Source organism: Euleptes europaea, chromosome 21 (assembly GCF_029931775.1).
Source record: "Euleptes europaea isolate rEulEur1 chromosome 21, rEulEur1.hap1, whole genome shotgun sequence".
NCBI classification, from domain to species: Eukaryota; Metazoa; Chordata; class Lepidosauria; order Squamata; family Sphaerodactylidae; genus Euleptes; species Euleptes europaea.
In genome coordinates this window covers 3,708,128-3,730,067 of record NC_079332.1, presented here as the reverse complement: position 1 = coordinate 3,730,067, position 21,940 = coordinate 3,708,128, and the positions used below count along the sequence as shown (strand labels likewise).

Sequence of the window (21,940 nt, the reverse complement as noted above, 5' to 3'; positions counted from 1 at the left end):
ATAAACCAGTCCAGCTTTTACTACGCATTTTTTTCCCCAAAGTTAAAAATTCTTCGCAGGAACCCACCCTTCATCGTTCTGTTTGATTTCTCACCCCCCTCCTTTTCCTCCCCTCTCAAGGTTGCAATTAGTTGCCTTTAATGAGTCCTAACGCACCCTCCTTTCCCGGCCCGGCCCGTCACTTGCCCGCGATTGCTTTGCAGCCGAAGGTAGCGGGGAAACGCTTCCCATTTTCCATCTGAGCCAGACCGCTCCCCGAAACAGATGGAGCTGGGCTAGCCCTGGGGTGGCAAGGGGGAAATTGGCTCTTTCTGGGTGTCCGGAGTTTAATGCTGGAAAGCAGCTGTGCGTGTCGGTTCAAACGCTCCGATCTCCAGGAGCTTAACCCGAGAAGCTCAGGCTTCGGAAAGGCCAAGTCTCATTCTAAGGGTGGTTGTTTTTTTAAAAAAAATAGAAAAGCATATCCAGAGTGCATCTGGTGGTCAGGTACATCCCATTGGAACAAGCTGGGAATGCATAACGTCTGCAAAGAAGAATGTGGATAAAGCCGCTTGATACCAAGCGACCGTTGGTCATTTTAAGTCAACGTGATCTGCTCTGACAGGCTGCCGTTCTAGGCTGTCTGGCCAAGAAAGATCGGCCGGAGATCTTTTCAGTTGGAGACGCCAGAGAATGAACTTGGGACTTTCTCCTTAGGAAGAATGTTCTCTGCCACTGGTCAGTGGCCCTTCCCTCCCTCCCTCCAATGTTTCTTGGCGGCAGTGGGATTTGAACCCACACCATTAAAACAGGAAGAGCTGAAATCCACTATGTGCTGCTACATGCATTTGATGCTACAAAATCTCAGATTCTGCAGTTTGAGGAACATTATGCAATTTGGGTAGGGTTGCCAACCTCCAGGTACTTAGTACAGGAGCGAAACATACAACGTTGTGCAAAGATACAAACTTTATATGCTGCAAAAATTACAAGACTGACAACATGTCTATATAGATAACTTCCAAAGCAGAAAAATTCAGAAACAAGAAGATACTTCAAAACGAGGAGACGTCCTTGCTTCTGAATTTTTCTGCTTTGGAAGTTACCTATTGATCTACAAACTATAGAAAGACATATGATGAGAAAGTAACTCCATTTTATGCATCCGGACTTCATATTTTGTATATAGCCACTATGTTTGTCTTTATTGTTGGTGCATTATCTATGTAGACATGTTGTCAGTCTTGTAATTTTTGTAGCATATAAAGTTTGTATCTTTGCACAACGTTGTATGTTTCGCTCCTGTACTAAGTTCCTTATCTATTGATATTGGTGCAGTGGTGCCTTTTTTTCCTCCAACCTCCAGGTACTAGCTGGAGATCTCCTGCTATTACAACTGATCTCCAGCCAATAGAGATCAGTTCACCTGGAGAAAAATGGCCGCTTTGGCAATTGGACTCTGCGGCATTGAAGTCCCTCCCCTCCCCAAACCCCACCCTCCTCAGCCTCCACCCCAAAACCCTCCCGCCGGTGGCAAAGAGGGACCTGGCGGCCCTAAATTTGGACAGCTTTATGTGTGCCTTGATTGGTCTACTTGTTTGGGGGGGGGGTACAGGATTTTAAAAAAAAGAACACAGGGAGAAAGGTGATATGTATAAATTAAGGGCGATAAATAGTTACCTGCAGAGGGGCAGGGAGTAGCTGCCATTTAAGAAAGGGCAGGGGAGATGCTGGAGAAAATTGCGCCTCCTTGCTACTGATATATCTACAGAACAAAGATTGTTAGATTCAAACATGATAGTATCATAGATTCACAGGTACCAAGTCAGGATGCTTAAGCTACCACCTTGCATATACATGGTAAGTTAGTCCAACTGGTATTGTTCCTATTAAAGAAGTACGGGTGTAGGGGCCAGGGCTGTAGGGGGGTGCTCCCTCCACTTTTTCATGCGACCCTTCCTGTAGCATCTTTCAGCTCAGTTAAGTACACCTTCCTCTATCGAGGGTGCCGTTTTCTTCCCCGGGGCCTTTTGGGATTTTTGTGACACGCCTGGTTCAGTTCAAAACGTCCAGTTTCTTTTCATGGTTTACCCACACTTGGGATGAAACCGGAATAAGGGGCATCCGCTAGAAACGTGACGCGAGAAGAAATCGACGCCTGGTTTTGCATCCGTGGCAAATAAATTCCGTAAAAGGTGACAAACAATAAAAAAAAAACAGGAAATCTGGCAAAGAAAACCATTGGGACATTGCAAACATATGCAAAAAAAGGGGGAAAGAAACTGGGCAGAAATACATATTCGTACATTTCTTATGGCAATGCTTCTGCGCCGCCATGGTAGATTTGACTAGTTCCGATGACAGTGGTGACGCGCGGCCATGGAAACCCGGGCGGTAAAACCGCCAGTGGTTTGACAACATGTTAAAGTAAGCGCTGTGCAAGAAACGAAACAAAACTTTGAGGCTTGCTGCTCAGAGCAGATGAAGGCCATCATTGTACTACCAAAGAGTCCCACAGGGAAACCCACGCGAGTTCCTCGTCTGCACAAACGGGCTTCTGTGCGATTTCGAGAATTCAGACTCGGGGTGGCTGCCCTCTTGCTGCAAGCCACTGGGTGGGCTCCCTTTCCCCTTCCCATTGTTTGTTAACTTGTTTGCTATTTATATCCCATTATTTTCCTGTTCTCGAAGAGGGCAGAGTCTGGGGGTGGGGTGAGTTTCATAACTGCGAGAAATGAAAAGAACATCTAGGCAGCCTCCTTGCAGGATTTTAAGTCGTCGGTAAAACTTTTTGAAAAGGAGCAGGAAAACCAGAGTCGACTCGCATTCTCAGACCGAAGATGTTGAATGAGCTGGTTTGAACAAAAAAAGTATGCCGCGATAAATCGGTTTAGTTTCCCATCCAAGTGCTAAACCGCGGTGGGCCCTGCTTGGCTTCCGAGAACTGATAAGATCAAGCCAGCCTGGGCCAGCCAGGTCTAAGCAGATATAACGGTTCAAATCTGGGGTTTGTCTCGCAATGCTGATGATGGAGGAGGATTTGCAGGGGAGAATCAATCAATCAATCAATCGTTTGTTGGTTTGCAGTCACAGACCATCAAAGAAAGCAAATTTGTATGGTTAAAAGGTACAGGATAAAAACAGATACAAATAGATTTGCTATTAAAATAAGTAGTTAAACTAGTTGAAATGTTTTAGAATGGCAAGATGATCAAAGCGCATAGCTAATTAATATCCGAACGATTACTAAATGTGAATAAAATTAGAATGCACGATAATAACCTAAAATTACAGAGACTAAAACTGGGAAGATAAATAAATAAACATGCATTCAACCTGTGTGATCAAACGGTATTCCTTCTCTATTTCGTTGGCTATTGTACGTTCTTAAGAAAACTCTGCCTGATTTTAATTGCTGGCCGAGCAAACCTAGTCATGCTTGCTGACAAGTTAGCCATTGAATCCGATAAAACGTCGCTTTCTTAAAAGTCTGGGGCAGTCCACCAATAATGGGAGCAGGGGAGAATCAGAAGGCAGAGCAGGGTGATCTGGTGAGGGGCAGGGTGATGCCTTCCCCTCAGGACCCTCTTTCTCCAGCTAGTTTCCCCATTTCTTCCCTGCCAGCTCTGTAATAACCCTGTCCGGGAAGGCAGAAGGAGGGACTGTGGGGGAGATTCATTGATGGGGGAAAGGTTCAGCAGATCTGCCCACCAGCCTGTTCTCCCCAGGAAACACCCCTCTCCCCTCCCTCCGTCGTTACAAGATACAAATGTTTTAAACAAATAAATTAAGCAATTCAATGGCAAACACCTTCCCCAAAGTTTGCCAAGGTCATGTGTGGTTCTGCCCTGCACTGTCATTCATTTCATTTCATTTCATTAACCTTTATTGGCGACAATGTGGGCCAGATTTGGAATGTCTGAAAGAGGGGTTTTTTGTGTGTGGGGGGGTCTGTTTTATATGTGTTTTGAATTTATGTTTTGGATGCACATAACTCCGTGTCTCTCTCAGCATGTCGGCTCGTGAAATGAGTGCGTCTGTGTGCCTTTGCAACTTCGGTAGCCTTTAAATCCTCTCTCCGTTCCACCCTTAGCGTGCGACTGCCACCCAGTTGGCGCAGCTGGAAAAACCTGCAACCAAACCACCGGGCAGTGCCCGTGCAAAGACGGCGTGACGGGGTTAACCTGCAACCGCTGCGCTAAGGGCTACCAGCAGAGCCGCTCGCCCGTGGCTCCATGCATCAGTGAGTAAAGCGTTTTTTAAATCCTCTGCATGCTTTTTTTTTTAGTATTTTTCCTTAAGAAACTTTACCCTTTCTTTTCCAGAGATTCCTGCCATCAACCCAACATCTGTCGTCACCAGCACAGAGGAACCAGCAGGTAAGCGCTTGATTTGCTTTTGAAAGGCAAAAATGGGAACCCCTGCTTTAGCATGCTACCTGTATTTTTGTGTACCTTATTATGACTGAGCTGAAACCAGGAGAAGATTCATTTTACACACACATGCAAACACACAGACACTTTATCTCCTGTGAAATGCTTGTTTCAGCAAGAATTTAGGGGGGCATATGAAATGGGATAAAAACGTTCTTCCATTCGGAGCAAGGGCAGAAAATATTGCCACGCTCTGAGTTGACTTAGTGATCATCACACATCACGTAACCTTAATGATGCTCTGAATTGACTTAGTGATCATCACACATCACGTAACCTTAGTGATGCTCTGAACTGACTTAGTGATCATCACACATCACGTAACCTTAGTGATGCTCTGAATTGACTTCGTGATCATCACACATCACGTAACCTTAGTGATGCTCTGAATTGACTTAGTGATCATCACACATCACATAACCTTAGTGATGCTCTGAATTGACTTAGTGATCATCACACATCACGTAAGCAGAGAGAGAACATGTTATCTGTGTGATCCCTGATTAGCTGGAACACAGAGCCAGGAGGAAGGAGAACCACCTTCTTTAAAAAAAAAAAAAGATGTCAAAAGTAGATATTGACGAAGGCGGTATGGAAACTGTGGGAAATGGTAAGGTTTTTGGTGGACTTTTGGAGAACATTTTGGGGAGGCCAGAATGAGGGCCTTTTCAGATGCTAGGCCACAAAAATCTTGTTCAGTCCTATAACTGTTCCTGTAACGTGGTCTGTGCCTAGAACACCACATCCTCCTGTACGTGGATTCATTTGTATCTACATACCACCCATCACCCAAGCTGAACGTTCTGCACATGCTCTCTAGGGCCTTGCTCAGATCTTGCAAATTGAGGGCTGTGGCTTCCTTTATTGAGTCCGTCCATCTCTTGTTGGGTCTTCCTCTTTTCCTGCTGCCCTCCACTTTTCCTAGCATGACTGTCTTTTCCAGTCACTCTTGTGGTCTCATGATGTGACCAAAATACGATAGCCTCAGTTTAGTCTTTTTAGCTTCTTCCTTAATCTGTGGAAATGTAAAATTGGGTGATTCCTAATTTTGTTGGCCTTGGTTGTAAACATCTACTCTGTATGGTCAGTTTCTGTTGTATCTGGCATACTAGCTGCAACTAAAATTTATTTGTTTATTAATTATAACGTGATGGGGAAAGGATGAGACACACAGCGAACAGATAATGTATAGTATACGCCACGGTGCAGTCTTATGCTAAACGGCAACAGCAAAAGACCAGTGTTGCTGGCCTGACCCTCCAGGCAGACTGAGACAGGGAAAAGATTATTTGCCTCTTGTTACGATCCCGATGTATTAACCGCACACGCACGCCGTCTCTTGCCATGTCCCAGCCCACACCAGGTCCTCAGACCACGCAGCTGTTCTCACAAGCTCCTTTGTGTACAGCTCGTGATCTCTAATCAGATCTCTGCCCGGACGGTGCAGTTGGAGGGCGCAGCTGGAGCCAGGTGGTGGGAAACAGGGGCAGGGGGACCGCAGGGCGCGAGGAGAGCATGGCCCTCTGCAGCCTGCTAAGCCCAAAAAGGCCAGTGTGCGACAACGCAAAAATTACAGCAGCAGTCCAGCAGTCTGTTCACACAGCGGCCAACCAGGTGCCTCTAGGAAGCCCCCAAACAAGACGACTGCAGCACCATCCTGCCTGTGTCCCACAGCACCTAAGATAATAGGAATGCTCCTCTGATCCTGGAGATAATAGGTATGCAGCATGACTAGTATCCATTTTAACTAATAGCCATGAATACCCCTTTCCTCCATGAACACGTCCACTCCCCTCTTAAAGCCTTCCAAGTTGGCAGCCATCACCACATCCCGGGGCAGGGAGTTCCACCATTTAACTATGCGTTGTGTGAAAAATTACTTCCTTTTATCTGTTTTGAATCTGTCACCTGAGGAAGCCACATCTTCCTATGTGTTCCTCATGTGGTTTCTTCGTTCTTAAGTCATTGGAGCATCGTGGGAAGCAGCCCAGGGGAAGCAGCAGCCGGGCCTTACCTGCGAACGTAGCTGAATTTTACCTTTTTGTGAAATGGAAGGAGCAGAAAAAAGTCCTTTGACCATCTTTGCAACATGTGTTCAAGGGCGTGCCTCCTAGCTGGTAATGCAGATCGTCCGGGACATGTGTTGCACATTGTCGTTGGGTAGGCAGGAACGTCCATGCTGTTTTCTCAGACGATGTACAGCTGACAGCTTTTCAAAGGCTTTGATGGGAGACTGTAGAACTGTCTTTTGCCTCAGGCGCATATTGACATTTTTTGTTCCCCCAAGACACCACAGCGTCTGGCCAAAACTGTTCCATGTTTCTGTTGCGTTTTAGGCAGTATTTGGGCCAAGCCAGTCCTAGCTCCTAATGCTATGCTCTACTGCAATAGATACATGCATGACTTCTGTTGGCACCTACTGGATAATACCAATGCCATCATTAATTAAAATTTAAAACACGCACACTATCTATAATTAGAAGAGCAATTTTGTGTGTACTGGAGCATGAGTGTATGCGGGGGGGGGGGGGGTTCAACAAGATTGACCCCTCCCCTACAGTAACATCTCCCTGCATGTTGCGCTCTAATATGCGGAGAAGGAATTTCACCCTGTAGAGCTGGCTTTCCTTATGCAGGATTTTGGTGTTCCTTTGTTCTTAAGTCTCATTCAAACTTCTTACGTTCATTCGAAGTTCTTAAGTCTCATTCAAACTTCTTACGTTCATTCGAAGTTCTTAAGCCAGCGTGGTGTAGTGGTTAAGAGCGGTGGTTTGGAGCGGTGGACTCTGATCTGGAGAACCGGGTTTGATTCCCCCACTCTTCCACATGAGCAGTGAAGGCTAATCTGGCAAACTGGATTTGTTTCCCCGCTCCTCCACACGAAGCCAGCTGAGTGACCTTGGGCTAGTCACACTCTCTCAGCCCCACCTACCTCAAAGGGTGTCTGTTGTGGGGAAGGGAAGGGAACGTGATTGTAAGCCGGTTTGATTCTCCCTTAAGTGGCAGAGAAAGTCGGCATATAAAAAACAACTCTTCTCCTCCTCCTCCTCCTCCTCCTCCTCCTTCTTCGTCTCATTCAAACTGCTTACGTTCATTCGAAGTTCTTGAGTCTCATTCAAACGTCTTACGTTCATTCGAAGTTCTTAAGTCTCATTCAGACTTTCTCCCTTCCACTTGTGTTCTGAAGTGGTGTGGTCCCCGGAGACTGTACCATATGCTGTTTCTCAACATATAGGTCAGCTTTCAGTGTGAATCCAGTCTGCATGAGGCCCATACAACTGACAGGGGACACCCCTGATCCTTCCCAGCTTGCCTCTTCTTCATGGACAAGAACCAGATTGCCAAAACGACGCTACACTAGCTTTCTTCTTGCTCCACATGGGCTACACCTCCCAGCAAAGCAACCTGGGAGCTGGATTTGGGTTCGGCCACCCGCAGCTCCGACACTGTTGCTGGAGGGGACCAGTCGGGCGTGTCTGCTTGAAGAAAACGGGTGGGCTTAGCCTGAGGTATCAAAAGGCCTCCTTACCCTAAACCTCCCTTTGCTGTTGGATGCTGCCACCCCGCTGCACGCTCCTCTGCTCATTCTCTGTCCTGCCCAGGATTACCCAGCTCACGGAGACCAAAAAATTCCACAGGAAGCGAACTGGCTTCTGTATAGCACCTGACACACCTTATTCCTTCCCCGTTTTACACACGACTACTCCACCCTTCTACTAAACAGCACTGGGGCGGGGGGTGTCTTGCAATGTTAAAAACTAAAAATATGCAATAGAAATCAGCGTAACATGGCAGAACTGTTTTTTATAAAAAGAACCAACAAATTGCGACAATAAAAGAAGCAGTAAGCAACCCGAGCCTATTTAAAAAAGAAACAGAAAAGCCTTAGGACATATGGACGTATGACATATAACTTATGAAGCTGCCTTCTACTGAATCAGACCATCAAGGTCCATCAAAGTCAGTATTGTCCACTCAGACCGGCAGCGGCTCTCCAGGGTCTCAGGCAGAGGGTCTTTCACATCACCTCCTTGCCTAGTCCCTTTACCTGGAGATGCCAGGGGTTGAACCCGGGACCCTTCTGCATGCCAAGCAGATGCTCTACCACTGAGCCACGGCCCCTCCCTAAAGATTGTACACATGGACAAATGGGAGAGGGAGTGTTATAAATCAAACTTGATGAAAACCTGTGTACTTCATTTTTTATTTTTTGCAAAGGGAGTCTGCTAAGCTGAAGGGGTTCCGTCCTGCTCTTCCCTTACTCCAAGAGTAGTATTCAGGGCCCATCCTGGGGTGAATCTGGAGGCCCAGGGGTTTTTTTTTTGGGAGAGGGGATGTAGCTTTTCTCAGCAAAAAGAAGCAGAATTCCTTTCCATTTCCAGTCACTTCCCAGAGCCTTCGCTGCCCTGTTTCACGCTGCACCACAGCCCAGCCTCACGTGGAAAAGGTTTGTGGCGGCACACAAAATTACAGGCTCTGTTAACGACAAGCAATGGGAAATAGCCACTTCACCGGACAGGTCGGTTGTACGCATCACTCCTCAGATAGTGTTGGACTTAGGGATGCGGTGGATTCTTTGTGACTCTTGGACTTCTATGGCTTTGGCCCTTAACATTGCAGGAGAGGGGTGTCTGATTCCCCTGCAGCTCCTTTTCACACACTGTTCTAATGTAGGCATGCAAGGCCAGCATATGGGAGGGTGGGATTGATGAGCAAGTATCACGCCAGCTCCCCGCCCAACCGAAGAACATAAGAACATAAGAAAAGCCCTGCTGGATCAGACCCAGGCCCATCAAGTCCAGCAGTCTGTTCACATAGGGGCCAACCAGGTGCCTCTAGGAAGCCCCCAAACAAGACAGCTGCAGCAGCACCATCCTGCCTGTGTCCCACAGCACCTAATATAATAGGCATGCTCCTCTGATCCTGGAGAGAATAGGTATGCATCATGACTAGTATCCGTTTTAACTAGTAGCCATGAATACCCCTTTCCTCCATGAACACGTCCACTCCCCTCTTCAAGCCTTCCAAGTTGGCAGCCATCCTGGGGCAGGGAGTTCCACAATTTAACTATGCGTCTGATTCTGGAGTGACTCGGGTGTGTCAACTATGCTGCGTCGCTGCCTCGACCTGACGATATACTACCCCTTCCCTGCAATTCGTCTGCCTTGTTGGCTTGTTCTCCCTGCCTTGTCTAATATAGAGAGCAAACCTTCCAGGCATGAAATCCTAGTCGGAGTTCCCGTTTGACCAGGGCAAGCAGGCAGGCAAGATAACTTAAGTTGCAAGGAGAATCCAATTTGCATCTTCACGAGCCAAAAGTGGGTCGAGGGGGGGGGGATATCTCTCTCGCATTCCCCGGTGCTTTGTTGTGCCCACGATTCTACTGTGCAAGGCTCTGAAGGAATTCAGCAGTAAAAGATTTGCAGCCGCAACACCTAATTAAGTTACATCTCTCTTAAAACAAAATATTCCCTTAAAAGAGGGGAGGGGGGGTGGAAGGCAGGAGAAATAAACCAGATGTGCGAGCTCACTCCGTCTTTCTTTCACATTAAACAAACAGAGACACACACAGAGAGAGACAAGGCCAAATGTGAGCGGCGAAAACATTTATGGAAGTTTAATGGAAGCGGAGCTTGGCAGCGCGATCGTGCCAACTCTGGAGCCGCTCCACTTTCTCTTTCCACGGGCGCTCTCCCTCCTCCGTCTCTCGTGCACAAGTCCCAGACACCCTGCCTCTCACTCTCTTACTCACCAACGGAGGGTGGCTTTCGGAGCTTGCAATTTCAAACGCCTCTCGCCCAGCTCTCCCTCCCAAACTGACCCCCAGATGTTACCAGAGAGGGGAAGGGGTTTTTTGAGCCCACAAGATTCAGGAGGCGGCGCTAACCTAGACAGCCATTTAAGAGCATTAGTTGAATTTGTGGGGGGGGGGGTGGATAACTCTAAACTATCAGTGGCTGCTGACTGTGAGAATTAATGGAACCTCCATGTGCAGAAGCAGTATATATTAGAACAACAGATGATGGGGATAGTTCATCTGTTGCCTTCATCCGCCACTGGTGGGCTTCCTAGAGATCTGGCTGGTTTTTAGTGGAAATTGAGTGGGCAAATTGATCCGGCTGCAAGTGGGGGTGTCTTTTGTTCATAGGTCTCTGGGGCATAATATCGTCAAATCATGTTCCAAAGGAAACTTTATGATAGAAAGGCAAATGATGTGTCATTTAAATAATTTTAGAAAAAAATCAGGACCAGAATTTCCCTGATTGCAACATCAGGAACTATTAGGGTTGCCAACTTCCAGGAAAAGAGGAAGACCCAACAAGAGATGGATCGACTCAATAAAGGAAGCCACAGCCTTCCATTTGCAAGACCTGAGCGAGGCTGTCCAAGACAGGGACATTTTGGAGGACTTTCATTCATAGGGTCGCCATGAGTCGGAAGCAACTTGACGGCACTTAACACACACACACAACCTCCAGGGAGTAGCTGGAGATCTTCTGCTATCACAACTGACCTCCAGCTGACAGAGATCAGTTCCTATGGAGGAAATAGCCTCTTTGGCAATTGGACTCTATGGCATTGAAGTCCTTCCCCTTCCCAAACCCCGCCCTCCTCAGGCTCCCCCCCAAAATCTCCCGCTGGTGGAGAAGAGGGACCTGGCAACCCTAGGTACTATACTATGTACTATATAGAGGTCTTTAACCACAAGATCTGCATTCACAGCTACAAGTGGATATGTTTACATATAATTTTAAGACTTTTTAACACACACACACACACACACACACACACACCTCAAGATAGTGGCCCTGTGCACAGGCTGTTTGTTTCCGCCCTCCCCATAGAAGAAAAACGAGCAGGGGGACCGCAAATGTATGACAGGTCCTAAAGGCACAGAACGGCGCTCACAAGGGGCCTATACTGGAGCTTGCGGGTGTTCCTGTAGAAGAAAGGGTTCTGCCGGGGAGCTTAAGCTGGCTCCTTCCCCAAATCTCTCTCAGTCTGTGCAGCGCTGTGTCCTGGCCATTGGAAGCAGGTTGCGACAGAAGGGGAGGGTGGAGGAGGAAATATGCCAGGAACAGGCAAGGCACCGAGTTGCTCATGAAGCGGTCCCTCTGATGCCCGTCCAACATCCGTTGACGTTTTTATAGGGTCTCTCCCGGTGATTGATACACTAACGTGCGCAGCCCAGGTCTGGCGCTCTCTGCATCTGAAAAATCCGCTCGGCGATGCACTTCCTTTTTGCAACATCTTCACGTTACCTTTTGAGTCTGTTGCAGACTCTGCTTTTCATTTCCTCTCCTCCAGCTTCCCTCCTCTGTTTCTCTGGCTCCTTACCAGACGGTGTTTACGGGGCGGTTTGCCATTGCCTTCCCCAGTCGTCTTCCCTTTACCCCCAGCAAGCTGGGTACTCATTTGACAGACCTCGGAAGGATGGAAGGCCGAGTCGACCTTGAGCAGGCTACCTGAAACCAACTTCCGTCGGGATCGAACTCAGGTCGTGAGCAGAGCTTGGACTGCAGTACTGCAGCTTTACCACTCTGCGCCACGGGGCTTCCTCTGGGATTCACCTCCTTGAGTATACATGCTTAGGTTTGCTCTGTGGGAGACCGTGCTTTTGTCCTGGTGCAATTCAGCAGCAACAGACGTATTGTGTCCAGATCACGTGAAGTGATGGTATCGCTTTACTCTGCTCTGGTTAGACCTCATCTGGAGTACTGCGTTCAGTTTTGGTCACCGCAATTTAAGAAGGATGTAGACAAGCTGGAACATGTCCAGAGGAGGGCAACAAAGATGGTGAGGGACCTGGAGACCAAGTCCTATGAGGAAAGGTCGAAGGAGCTGGATATGTTTAGCCTGGAGAGGAAAAGACTGAGAGGGGATGTGATAACCATGTTCAAGTACTTGAGGGGCTGTCATATGGAGGAGGGTGCCAAGTTGTTTTTCTGTTGCCCAAGAAGATCGAACCAGAACCAACGGGTTGAAATTAAATCAGACATTTGGAAGAATTTCCAACAGTTAGAGCGGTTCCTCAGTGGGAACAGGCTTCCTCGGGAGGTGGTGAGCTCTCCTTCCCTGGAGGTTTATGAAGAGGCTAGATGGCCATCTGTCAGCAATGCTGATTCTGTGACCTTAAGCAGATGATGAGAGGGGAGGGCATCTTGGCCATCTTCTGGTCACTGGGGGTGTGTGTGGGGGGAAGGTAGTTGTGAGTTTCCTGCATTGTGCAGGGGGTTGGACTAGATGACCCTGGTGGTCCCTTCCAACTCTGATTCTATTATTCTAACTGCGAAAAGCACCCCTTCCGTCTGTGTGCCCGCAGGCAGGACGTGAAGGCTTGCTCCTCCAAGGCTTGCAGCAATCCGAAACGGCTTGCCAAAGCCAGGGCATCCATCAAGAGCCCTCCGCAAGGGAGCCCTTCCAAGTTCCTGCGGGCAGAGAGACGTTAGGATGCTGGAGTCCTGTTGAAAACGCACCAGGCCAAACTGCCTTTCCATATTTTCCCTGCTTCTCGCATGGAAAACCATTAATACCCTCAACCTCCGGCCACATCAGATGAATATGGGTTGTTCTTTTCTCGTTCTGCGTTTTACAGAAATGTGGAGAGAAATTAATTTTATAGTCTGGAAAAGGGAACTGTGCACAAAATTGAAAGAAAGCAAGCAAGCAAGCAAGCAAGAAAGAACGAAAAAAAGAAAGAAAGAAAGAGCTTTCCCTTAAGTTACTAATTCCACAAACCATTTCCTGCCTTCCTTAAGTATATTTTTTATTAAATGAGTTGTGAAAAGGACTTTTAAAAGTTTTCTCTTTCTTTGGCCTTGGTCCCCTGCTTGCTGTCTTTCTGTCTTTCTCCCCTTTCGCCACAGTTTTCCTCTACAGCTCCCAGCGCTGGTTCCTGCACCCCTGTTCATATCACAGTCCACGAAACTTAAAGCCCCATCCCCTCTTCTCAGGCTCGTAGGGGACAAAGAGGCATGGGGATAGATCAGAGGCACGCTCCTCTAGTTTGCCAGCAGGAGCAGAAAAGAACAATCCCAGCTAGATGGTTTGGAACAGCTGGGCTCCGGGGGTTTTGAGCTCCCGCTTCTATAACCCCCGTGATTTCTTCACGCTGAACCATCACTCCAGACGCAGACCTGCTTCGCCTTTCTTAAGAGCCCCTTTAACGCGACCTTTTGAGCTTGCTCCGCCCCGGCATCGACGCATTCGCTGAAGGAAGCATGCAGAATCCCAGCCGCGGCTTAGCTACGCAAACGGCTGACGCCAACGGCTATGCAAGCGAAGTTAGCAGGCGAGTGGGGCAGTCGTTTTAAAGGTCGGGATTTTAAAAAAGGAGCCTCGGAATCGACCTTGCATAAATGGCCTGTCAGTGTGTGCTGATCGCACTTCCAACCCGACACACACACCCCGGCGTGTGTGCACGGGCCGACCCTTGCCTCTGTTTCCATGTGGTCTGTATCAGGGCCCTCGTTGTACATCATTGCCACGTTCCTGGTGTCTGCTGGGGAGGGCTGCGGCATTTTCCATCGGGAGGGCGTGAACGGGAAGGCGGCAGAAGAGCGTTGGTTTGGGGGAGAGGAGGGGGTGGTGCAGGCTGACTCTCGCAGGGGGGGGAGATTTTTATAGGCTTTTCTAAATAATCTTCGTAATAATTTCCAGTCCTTTTAAAGAACTTTTATTTTTCCCCACTCAAACCCCTCCGCCCAGAGATTGCCCAAATGTCCCAAAACATGTTTTTCTCACTGAGCAGATTAGTTTACATCTTGTGACGCTTTAAAAAAAAAATCATAATTATACAAAACAAGGGCAAAGATTTATGGTCGCGCAAAGTTCTGGCAGCGTCTCCTTGATTTGGATCGCTGGCGATTAATTTTGGCTTCGGTTTCCGTTTCCAGAAACAGCTGCCAGGCCTCTTCTGCCTCCCCCCCCCCCCGTGCCCCTTTCTGCAAACCCACATCTCCCGTCTTGCAACACGTTCTGATGGCCGGTGTGGGTCACTGCCAACTCTGGAAGGTCCCCAAGGAGGAAATGCAATGCACAATCCACTGAGTATTTATCCTGCGCACACCCGATTGCAATGAATGGAGGTAGTGCATTGCCAACCCCCAGGTGGGAGCTCGAGATCTCCTGCTGTTACAACTGATCTCCAGCCGATAGAGATCAGTTCACCTGGAGAAAATGGCTACATTGGCCATTGGACTCTATGGCCTTGAAGTCCCTCTCCTCCGCAAACCCCGCCCTCCTCAGGCGCCGCCCCAAAAACCTCCCGCCGGTGGCGAAGAGGGACCTGGAAACCCTACCCTAAGCACAATAGCATTGTCCCAGGTGCAAGGGAGTCTGGAAATACAGTCCCAGGTGCGAGGCACATAGATTCCAGCCACTTGTTTCTTGGACCAAGGACTTAGGTTCCCTGGGAAACCTACATTTCCTGGGCTCCCTGGTTCCTGGAACGCTTTTGGCACTGTGTTCAAGGTGCCAGAGAAGGAGGCAACCTGGTTTATAAATTACCTCCAAGCCTCTGTCACTTCTTTTCCATTACTTTCCCCCAGGGTGGCAATAAAATTCAGGGGGAAAAAACAGAGCAGAAGTCTTCATAATTGTGTCCTGTTAGACCATATAAGATTTTTTTGTACTGGCATACTCAATAGCAGCAGATTTTATTCTTTGTGACTCTGCCACCATTCGAAATGTTGAACCGTCTCCGACAGTTCTTTCTTTGAAGACCTCAGATGTGAGCTCTGTCTTTGCTCAGATTGAATAACGTCCATTAAGTTGCAGAGGTACTGAGGCTTTGCGGTTAACCCTTTTCCGATATATCAGCCGCCTGCAGTATAGTATATAGTATTCGCTGCATCGTTGGGTACCTTAGGAAGCTACTTCACACACCTGAGCTTTGTTGCAAAGTGGTGACTACATTGCAAAGGAACTGAAGCGATGCAAAGCTTCTAGTCCAAGTGCGGCGGTTAAATGTTCAAAAATATATAGGCAGTGTTTGGTGAACGCTGGATGCGTTCCTATGGTCCAGGCTAGCCCAATCTCGTCATATCTTGGAAGCAAAGCAGGGTCAGCCATGGCTACTATTTGGGTGGGAGAAGTCCTAGGAAGTCCAGGGTCGCTACTCAGAGGCAGGCAAGGGTAAACCACCTCTGTTAGTCTCTTGCCTAAGTATATCTTGCTGTTGCCTAAGTCTGGAGCAAACTCTGTTGAAAACAGACTGGCAGGGGAAGGGGCCGTGGCTCAGTGGTAGAGCATCTGCTCGGCATGCAGAAGGTCCCAGGTTCAACCCCCGGCATCTCCAGTTAAAGGGACTAGGCAAGAAGGTGATGTGAAAGACCTCAGCCTGAGATCCTGGAGAGCCACTGCCAGTCTGAGTAGACAATACTGACTTTGATGGACCACGGGTCTGGTTCAGTAGAAGGCACCTTCATGTGTTCATAAGGGAATCGGGAGTCCTGAAGGTCTCAGCAACTCTGCCATCGAAACAGCGGGGTGGTGGTGGAAACCACTGGCTCTGAACATTGCTTGAGGGTGCCATTGTGGGTCACTGCTCCACAAATATCTGAAGTCAAGCAGTGAAAAACGGTCTCTCTCTCTCTCTCTCTCTCTCTCTCTCTCTCTCTCTCTCTCTCTCTCTCTCTCTCTCTCTCTCTCTCGGTGCCTTTGGTGTGGGATAACTTTCTCTCCCTGCAAAAGTAGACTAAGCAACCAGCTCAGTAACTCCAAATATAGTCAGCCGTTCTCAGGGGAAAAAAGTTTTTAGTCATAGCAGTTGGAGACTCAACAAGACGTAACCTCTTCTTTACAGCGCAGACACCTCTTCCCTCCGTTCTTCGCCAGCCTTTATTTACAATATATGCGCGGCCTGTCGTCTGCCCTACAGCTCTCGGGCTGCTGCAGGCAGCCGTGGGGGGCGCCACAAATGGGTCAGCTCATTTATCAGCGCGCCCATAATGCCCGGCTCGCTGGACATTAATAGGTGTTTGGTTTCACTTACAGCACCCTGAACCCATCCTATGGTTATTTCTTGCTAGCAGAATGCCCATGGGCAGGCGGTACTTATTCTCCCATAAATGCTCCTGCCTGTAATACATGACATTGTAAGAGGGAAATTCTGCATGATAATAAAGCAGCTATTTCCACCGCCTGGAAGTCAGGAGCAGGAGCAGCAGCAGCAGCAGCAGCAGCAGCAGCAGCAGCAGCAGAAGAAGAAGAAGAAGAAGAAGAAGAAGAAGAAGAAGAGTTGGTTTTTATATGCCGACTTTCTGTACCACTTAAGGGAGACTCAACCAACTTACAATCACCTTCCCTTCCCCTTCCCACAACAGACACCCTGGGAGGGCTTCCCCACCAGGTGGGGCTGAGAGAGCTCTAAGAGAGCTGTGACTAGCCCAAGGTCACCCAGCTGGCTTCCTGTGGAGGAGTGTGGGGAAACCAACCCAGTTCACCGGATTAGCCTCCGCCGCTCATATGGAGGAGTGGGGACTCAAACCCGCTTCTCCAGATCAGACTCCACCGCTCCAAACCGCTACCCATGGAAAGGGGCAGCCTGCCTTCTGTGGCTCTGCTCCCTCCCCTCTGGGACAGAATTAGCTCCATGCTGAGCTCTTTTTATCAATGACAAATTTGGGGCAGGAAGCATAAAAGCAGGAATGAAAAGGGAAAATGGGCTGGAAACGGCAGGAGCAGCCGAATCCCAGCTGGGCTCGCCTGGCTTTCTCCTCCTCCTCCCTTTTCTCCTCTTACAAGTTGGCATGCCTGGAGAGGTTGTATATTCCCCCCCTTCTTTGATGCCCTCTTTCTCTCATCCCCCAGGCAAGTTAAACTGACATACTGGGTCGTGAGAGAACAGTGCACACAGCTCTGCATGGGACCCACACCGCAGAACCTGGCGTACCCTTTAAAAAGAACTGCTGCTTCTAAACCCAGCTTCTAGCCTTTGCGTTTCAGAAACAGATTTTGAAAGGGTTGCCGTCTCTTGAGAACCATCCCGTTTGTTCTTTGCCGCTCATCCACGCTGTCTCTGACAGCCCTTGTCAAAATAGTCCAGAAAGCATACCCTTAGATAAAACGATGCTCCCTGTTTAAAGGTATGCAGTTGTTCCCTGCGAGATGAAAACTGATGTTTCCTTGGCATATAATTTTCTTGCTTTGTTTTGTGTGTGTGTGTTATGTGCCGTCAAGTCGCTTCCGACCCATGGCGACCCTATGAATCAAAGTCCTCCAAAATGCCCTATCTTTGACAGCCTTGCTCAGATCTTGTAAACTGAGGGCTGTGGCTTCCTTTATAGAGTCCGTCCATCTCTTGTTGGGTCTTCCTCTTTTCCTGCTGCCCTCAATTTTTCCTAGTATGACTGCCTTTTTCTTTCCTTTATCCCTTAGAAGCTCCTTGGCCCACTGATCTTGAGCAGCATAATGTGACCAAAATGCGATTGCCTCAGTTTAGTCATTTTAGCTTCTAGGGTCAGTTCAGGCTTGATTTGATCTATAGCCCACTGTTTTGTCCTGTGTGTGTGTGTTAAGTGCCGTCAAGTCGCTTCCGACTCATGGCGACCCTATGAATGAAAGTCCTCCAAAATGTCCTATCTGACAGCCTTGCTCAGATCTTGCAAATTGAAGGCTGTGGCTTCCTTTATTGAGTCTAAACTTCATTGTAAGGAATTTGGTCCGTCATGTTTAAGGTACGAGGGAGATGTTATCCTTGCAAAATGGATGGTTAAGGGGGGGAAAAACTTTTTAAAAGGAGTGAGGGAGGCAAAAATTGTCCATTTTCTCAATTTCTTGTTTTACATTTGCCTTTTTAAAAGTCCCCCTATGTATATGTTTTGTTAATATATTTCTATGTGTATTTGTTGTGCAAGTAAGTAATAATAATTTTTAAAAGAGTGGGGGGGGATTCACAGAGGAGATTCAGCAAACTGGGAAAGGGTAGACGTCTGTTCTGCCTGCTGCTTCTCCCTTGCGCTACCACGCATCTCTGCATTGCAGGAAGACACAATGCTCTGGCTAAGCCCTATATACGTGAATTCCCTATATCTGAGCCCCCCAGGGTGTGACGAGGGCTTTGCGGCTTTTCAGCTCGCTTATGAGTTCCTGTGTCCTCATTTCCTTTCTTGTGTCCTCTGCAGACTGTGACTCCTACTGCAAGCCAGCCAAGGGCAACTACAAGATCAACATGAAAAAATACTGCAAGAAAGATTACGGTAAGCAGCTGAGATGCACACAGAGCCGAGCGTGGTGTAGTGGTTAAGAGCGGTGGTTTGGAGCAGTGGAGTCTGATCTGGAGAACCGGGTTCGATTCCTCCCACTCCTCCACATGAGCAGCAGCGGCTGATCTGGTGAGCTGGATTGATTTCCCCACTCCGACACACGAAGCAAGCTGGGTGACCTTGGGCAAGTCACGCTCTCTCCGCCCCGCCTACCACACAGGGTGTCTGTTGTGGGGAGGGGGAGGGAAGGTGATTGCAAGCCGGTTTGAGTCTCCCTTAAGTGGTAGAGTCAAGGATCTAGTTCTGCACAGGGGCTCTCGCTGTCATTAGGAGTGTATAAAGAGCTCCTTGCCTTACCATGGCATGAAGAAGAAGAAGAGTTGGGTTTTTTTTATATGCCGACTATCTCTACCACTTAAGGCAGAATCAAACCGGCTTACAATCGCCTTCCCGCCCCCCCACAACAGACACCCCGTGAGGTGGGTGAGGCTGAGAGAGCATGACTTGCCCAAGGTCACCCAGCTGGCTTCGTGTGGAGGAGTGGGGAATCAAACCCGCTTCTCCAGATCAGACTCCACCGCTCCAAACCACTGCTCTTAACCACTGCACCACGCTGGCTCAAAGGGAAGGCTCAAGGTCCCCCCCCCCCATCCCCATCTGAGCATGCTTGGATTGAGACATTTGGATAATTTCAGAATTTCTGAACAAAAAGCTGACACGCAGTTGGTGCATCTCTTCTCCGAATGGGGCAGAAGGAAACCAAAATATCATCAAGACCAGATAGTGAATTTCCATGCAAGTCAAAAGAATAATCGATAAGGCCTGGGATAAGGTTGTTTGGCATTACCATGTCATCGGCCTGACCAAAAGCAGGTCAATGCATAGGGCCGCTATCTGCGAGAGGTTTTTGGGGCAGAGCCTGACGGGGGGGGGGTTGGGGAGGGGAGGCACTTCAATGCCATAGAGTCCAATTGCCAAAGCGGCCGTTTTCTCCAGGCGAAATGATCTCTATCGGCTGGAGATCAGTTGCAATAGCTGGATATCTCCAGCTAGTACCTGGAGGTTGGCAACCCTATCAATGCAGGGAGACAAAGATAATTGGGGAAGGGGGAGGACTGTCCAGTAAAGTCTTCAGTTCGATAGGGGACATATTCCCTCCCACGTTCCCCACGCTTGTTACACCCCTGGCTTCCGAAGCAGCCGATCTGGCTTGCTTCCCCCCGCTTTAAATTCCCCAAAACAAACCTTTTTTTCCAGCATCCCATGCCCTCTCCCTTTCTTGCCCCCGCCCACAGCCGCTGCCTGTCTGCCAAATATGTTAAAAAGGACATTTTCTCTGTCCTCTTGTTTTGCAAGGTGAGTGCGCATGTGTGCAGGGCTGGAGAGGAATGGGTATGTGTGTGAAGCCGGGCTTCGGGGCTGGAGGCGGGGAGGATCCTGACGGCAGGTTGTTAATCACGCTGACACCCGAGCATTCACTCTTTGGAGGAGAGAGGGAGGATCACCGCAGAGAAGGCCGTGATTGATCTTGCCCGGGGAACCTCCTTGGCTCGGGCAGAAAAGATGTTTTTGGCAAGGTGAGAAGGGAATAGAAATCACCGTCGGATGGCTGTGAGACGGAGTGGCGGCGGCAGAGCAGGAAGGGAAATAACCCTCTTCTTCAGAGGAGTCTGTGCTTTCGTGCCGATAACCGTGATCGGAAGCAATGTGGTTTTGGGAGGGACCGTGGCTCAGTGGTAGAGCCTCTTCTTGGCATGCAGAAGGTCCCAGGTTCAATCCCCGGCCTCTCCACTTAAAGGGACTAGGCAAGTAGGTGATGTGAAAAACCTCCGCCTGAGATCCTGGTCTGAGTAGACAATACTGACTTTGATGGACCGAGGGTCTGATTCAGTATAAGGCAGCTTCATGTGTTCATGTGGTTTTCTCTATAGTACCAGCTCCTTGGCCTGGCAGTGGGTTTTGATAAGTCTGAGCAGAGCTTTGTGATGGTAGAAACTGCCGCTGTAAAGTTTCTAGTCCTCTTGAATGCAGCGACATCACTGAAAATGTGTGGCAGTCCCCGAGGCCCAAATTTTCCCAAGGAACGGCTCATGCCGTTCACCCCCAGGATATGCCTATAAAATTTTATAATCAGAACTGTAAGGAGAGTCTCGGTGAATCAGACTAAAGGGCCATTTAGTCTGACACCCATTTTCCCTCGGTGTCCAGCCACGTGTCCCCAGGAAGCTCAGAAGCAGGGAATGAAAGCAACAGCCCCTCCCTTGCTGTTGCTCCTTTACAGAAATAATTCAGAGGTATATTACTCCTGGCCGTGGAGGTTACATTTAGTCACCCCAGCTAAAAGCCAATCGTTCGAAGCGTTGACTCGGTTTCCCTTTTTCAAGCCGTCTAAGCTGCTGGCCCTCACCACATCTTGTGGCCGTGAGTTCCACCGCGCGACCGTGAACTGGGACATGGCCTTGAATGCTCAGCACGAATGCTCCTCTGGACCTTGCTCTAATTTTCCCTCCTTCGCGTTTTCCCCACCAGTTGTCCAAGTGAACGTCCTAGACATGGAGACCGTCGCCCACTGGGCCAAATTCACCGTCAACATCCTTTCGGTCTACAAGTGTCGGGACGAGCGGGTGAAGCGGGGCGACAACTTCCTGTGGATCCACATGAAAGACTTGGCGTGTAAGTGCCCCAAGATCCAAATCTCCAGGAAGTACTTGGTGATGGGCATCAGCGAAAACCCCGCCGAGCGGCCGGGACTAATGGCCGACAAAAACAGCTTGGTGATCCAGTGGCGGGACGCGTGGACCCGGCGACTCCGGAAACTGCAGAGGCGGGAGAAGAAGGGGAAGTGCTTGAAACCGTGATGGGTTCGGGCCCCTGGCTGTTAATAGGTGCCTCCCTTGCCCGTCGGGTCCCTCCGCACTCCAGTCGGCAGAACTGATCCGAGAGACTCTGTACATAATACGTATCCTGAGGTTGGGCGAGCTCGCCTGTGTATAGTGTATATTTTGGCAACGATTCCTTTGGGGATGTGTGCGTGCGCATGAGTGCGTGGGTCCTTTTTTTAAAAAAAAATGTTTATTAAGAGTAACACAGTAATGACAAACCTTTAACAAGGAGCGAAGGAAAGGAAAGGTCTGGGGGAGGGCGATTCACTGAAGAAGCTCGGAAGAAGAAGGTAGCGCTGCCCTCCTCGGGGTGGGACTTTACCTCTCCTATATCTTTACAGTGTCTTGGGTGCCGTTCCCTGCCCCCTTGGCCCACGCAGCAACTCCCATTGGCGGAGATTACAGACGCCCTCGATCCACATTACGAGCTGGACGGAAG

The 21,940-nt window shown here is 48.9% G+C and overlaps 1 protein-coding gene across 1 annotated transcript in view; it reads left to right on the top strand.

The window, feature by feature from the left end:
- NTN3 (netrin 3) overlaps positions 1 to 21,580 on the top strand; it is a 49,526-nt gene extending 27,946 nt beyond the window's left edge. The window contains exons 3-6 of the mRNA XM_056866295.1: positions 4,073 to 4,222; positions 4,305 to 4,358; positions 18,539 to 18,613; positions 21,149 to 21,580. Of these exons, the coding sequence (XP_056722273.1) occupies positions 4,073 to 4,222; positions 4,305 to 4,358; positions 18,539 to 18,613; positions 21,149 to 21,477 (608 nt within the window). The 3' untranslated portion in view covers positions 21,478 to 21,580. The remainder of the gene's footprint in view (positions 1 to 4,072; positions 4,223 to 4,304; positions 4,359 to 18,538; positions 18,614 to 21,148) is intronic.
- Positions 21,581 to 21,940: the final 360 nt, after the last annotated feature.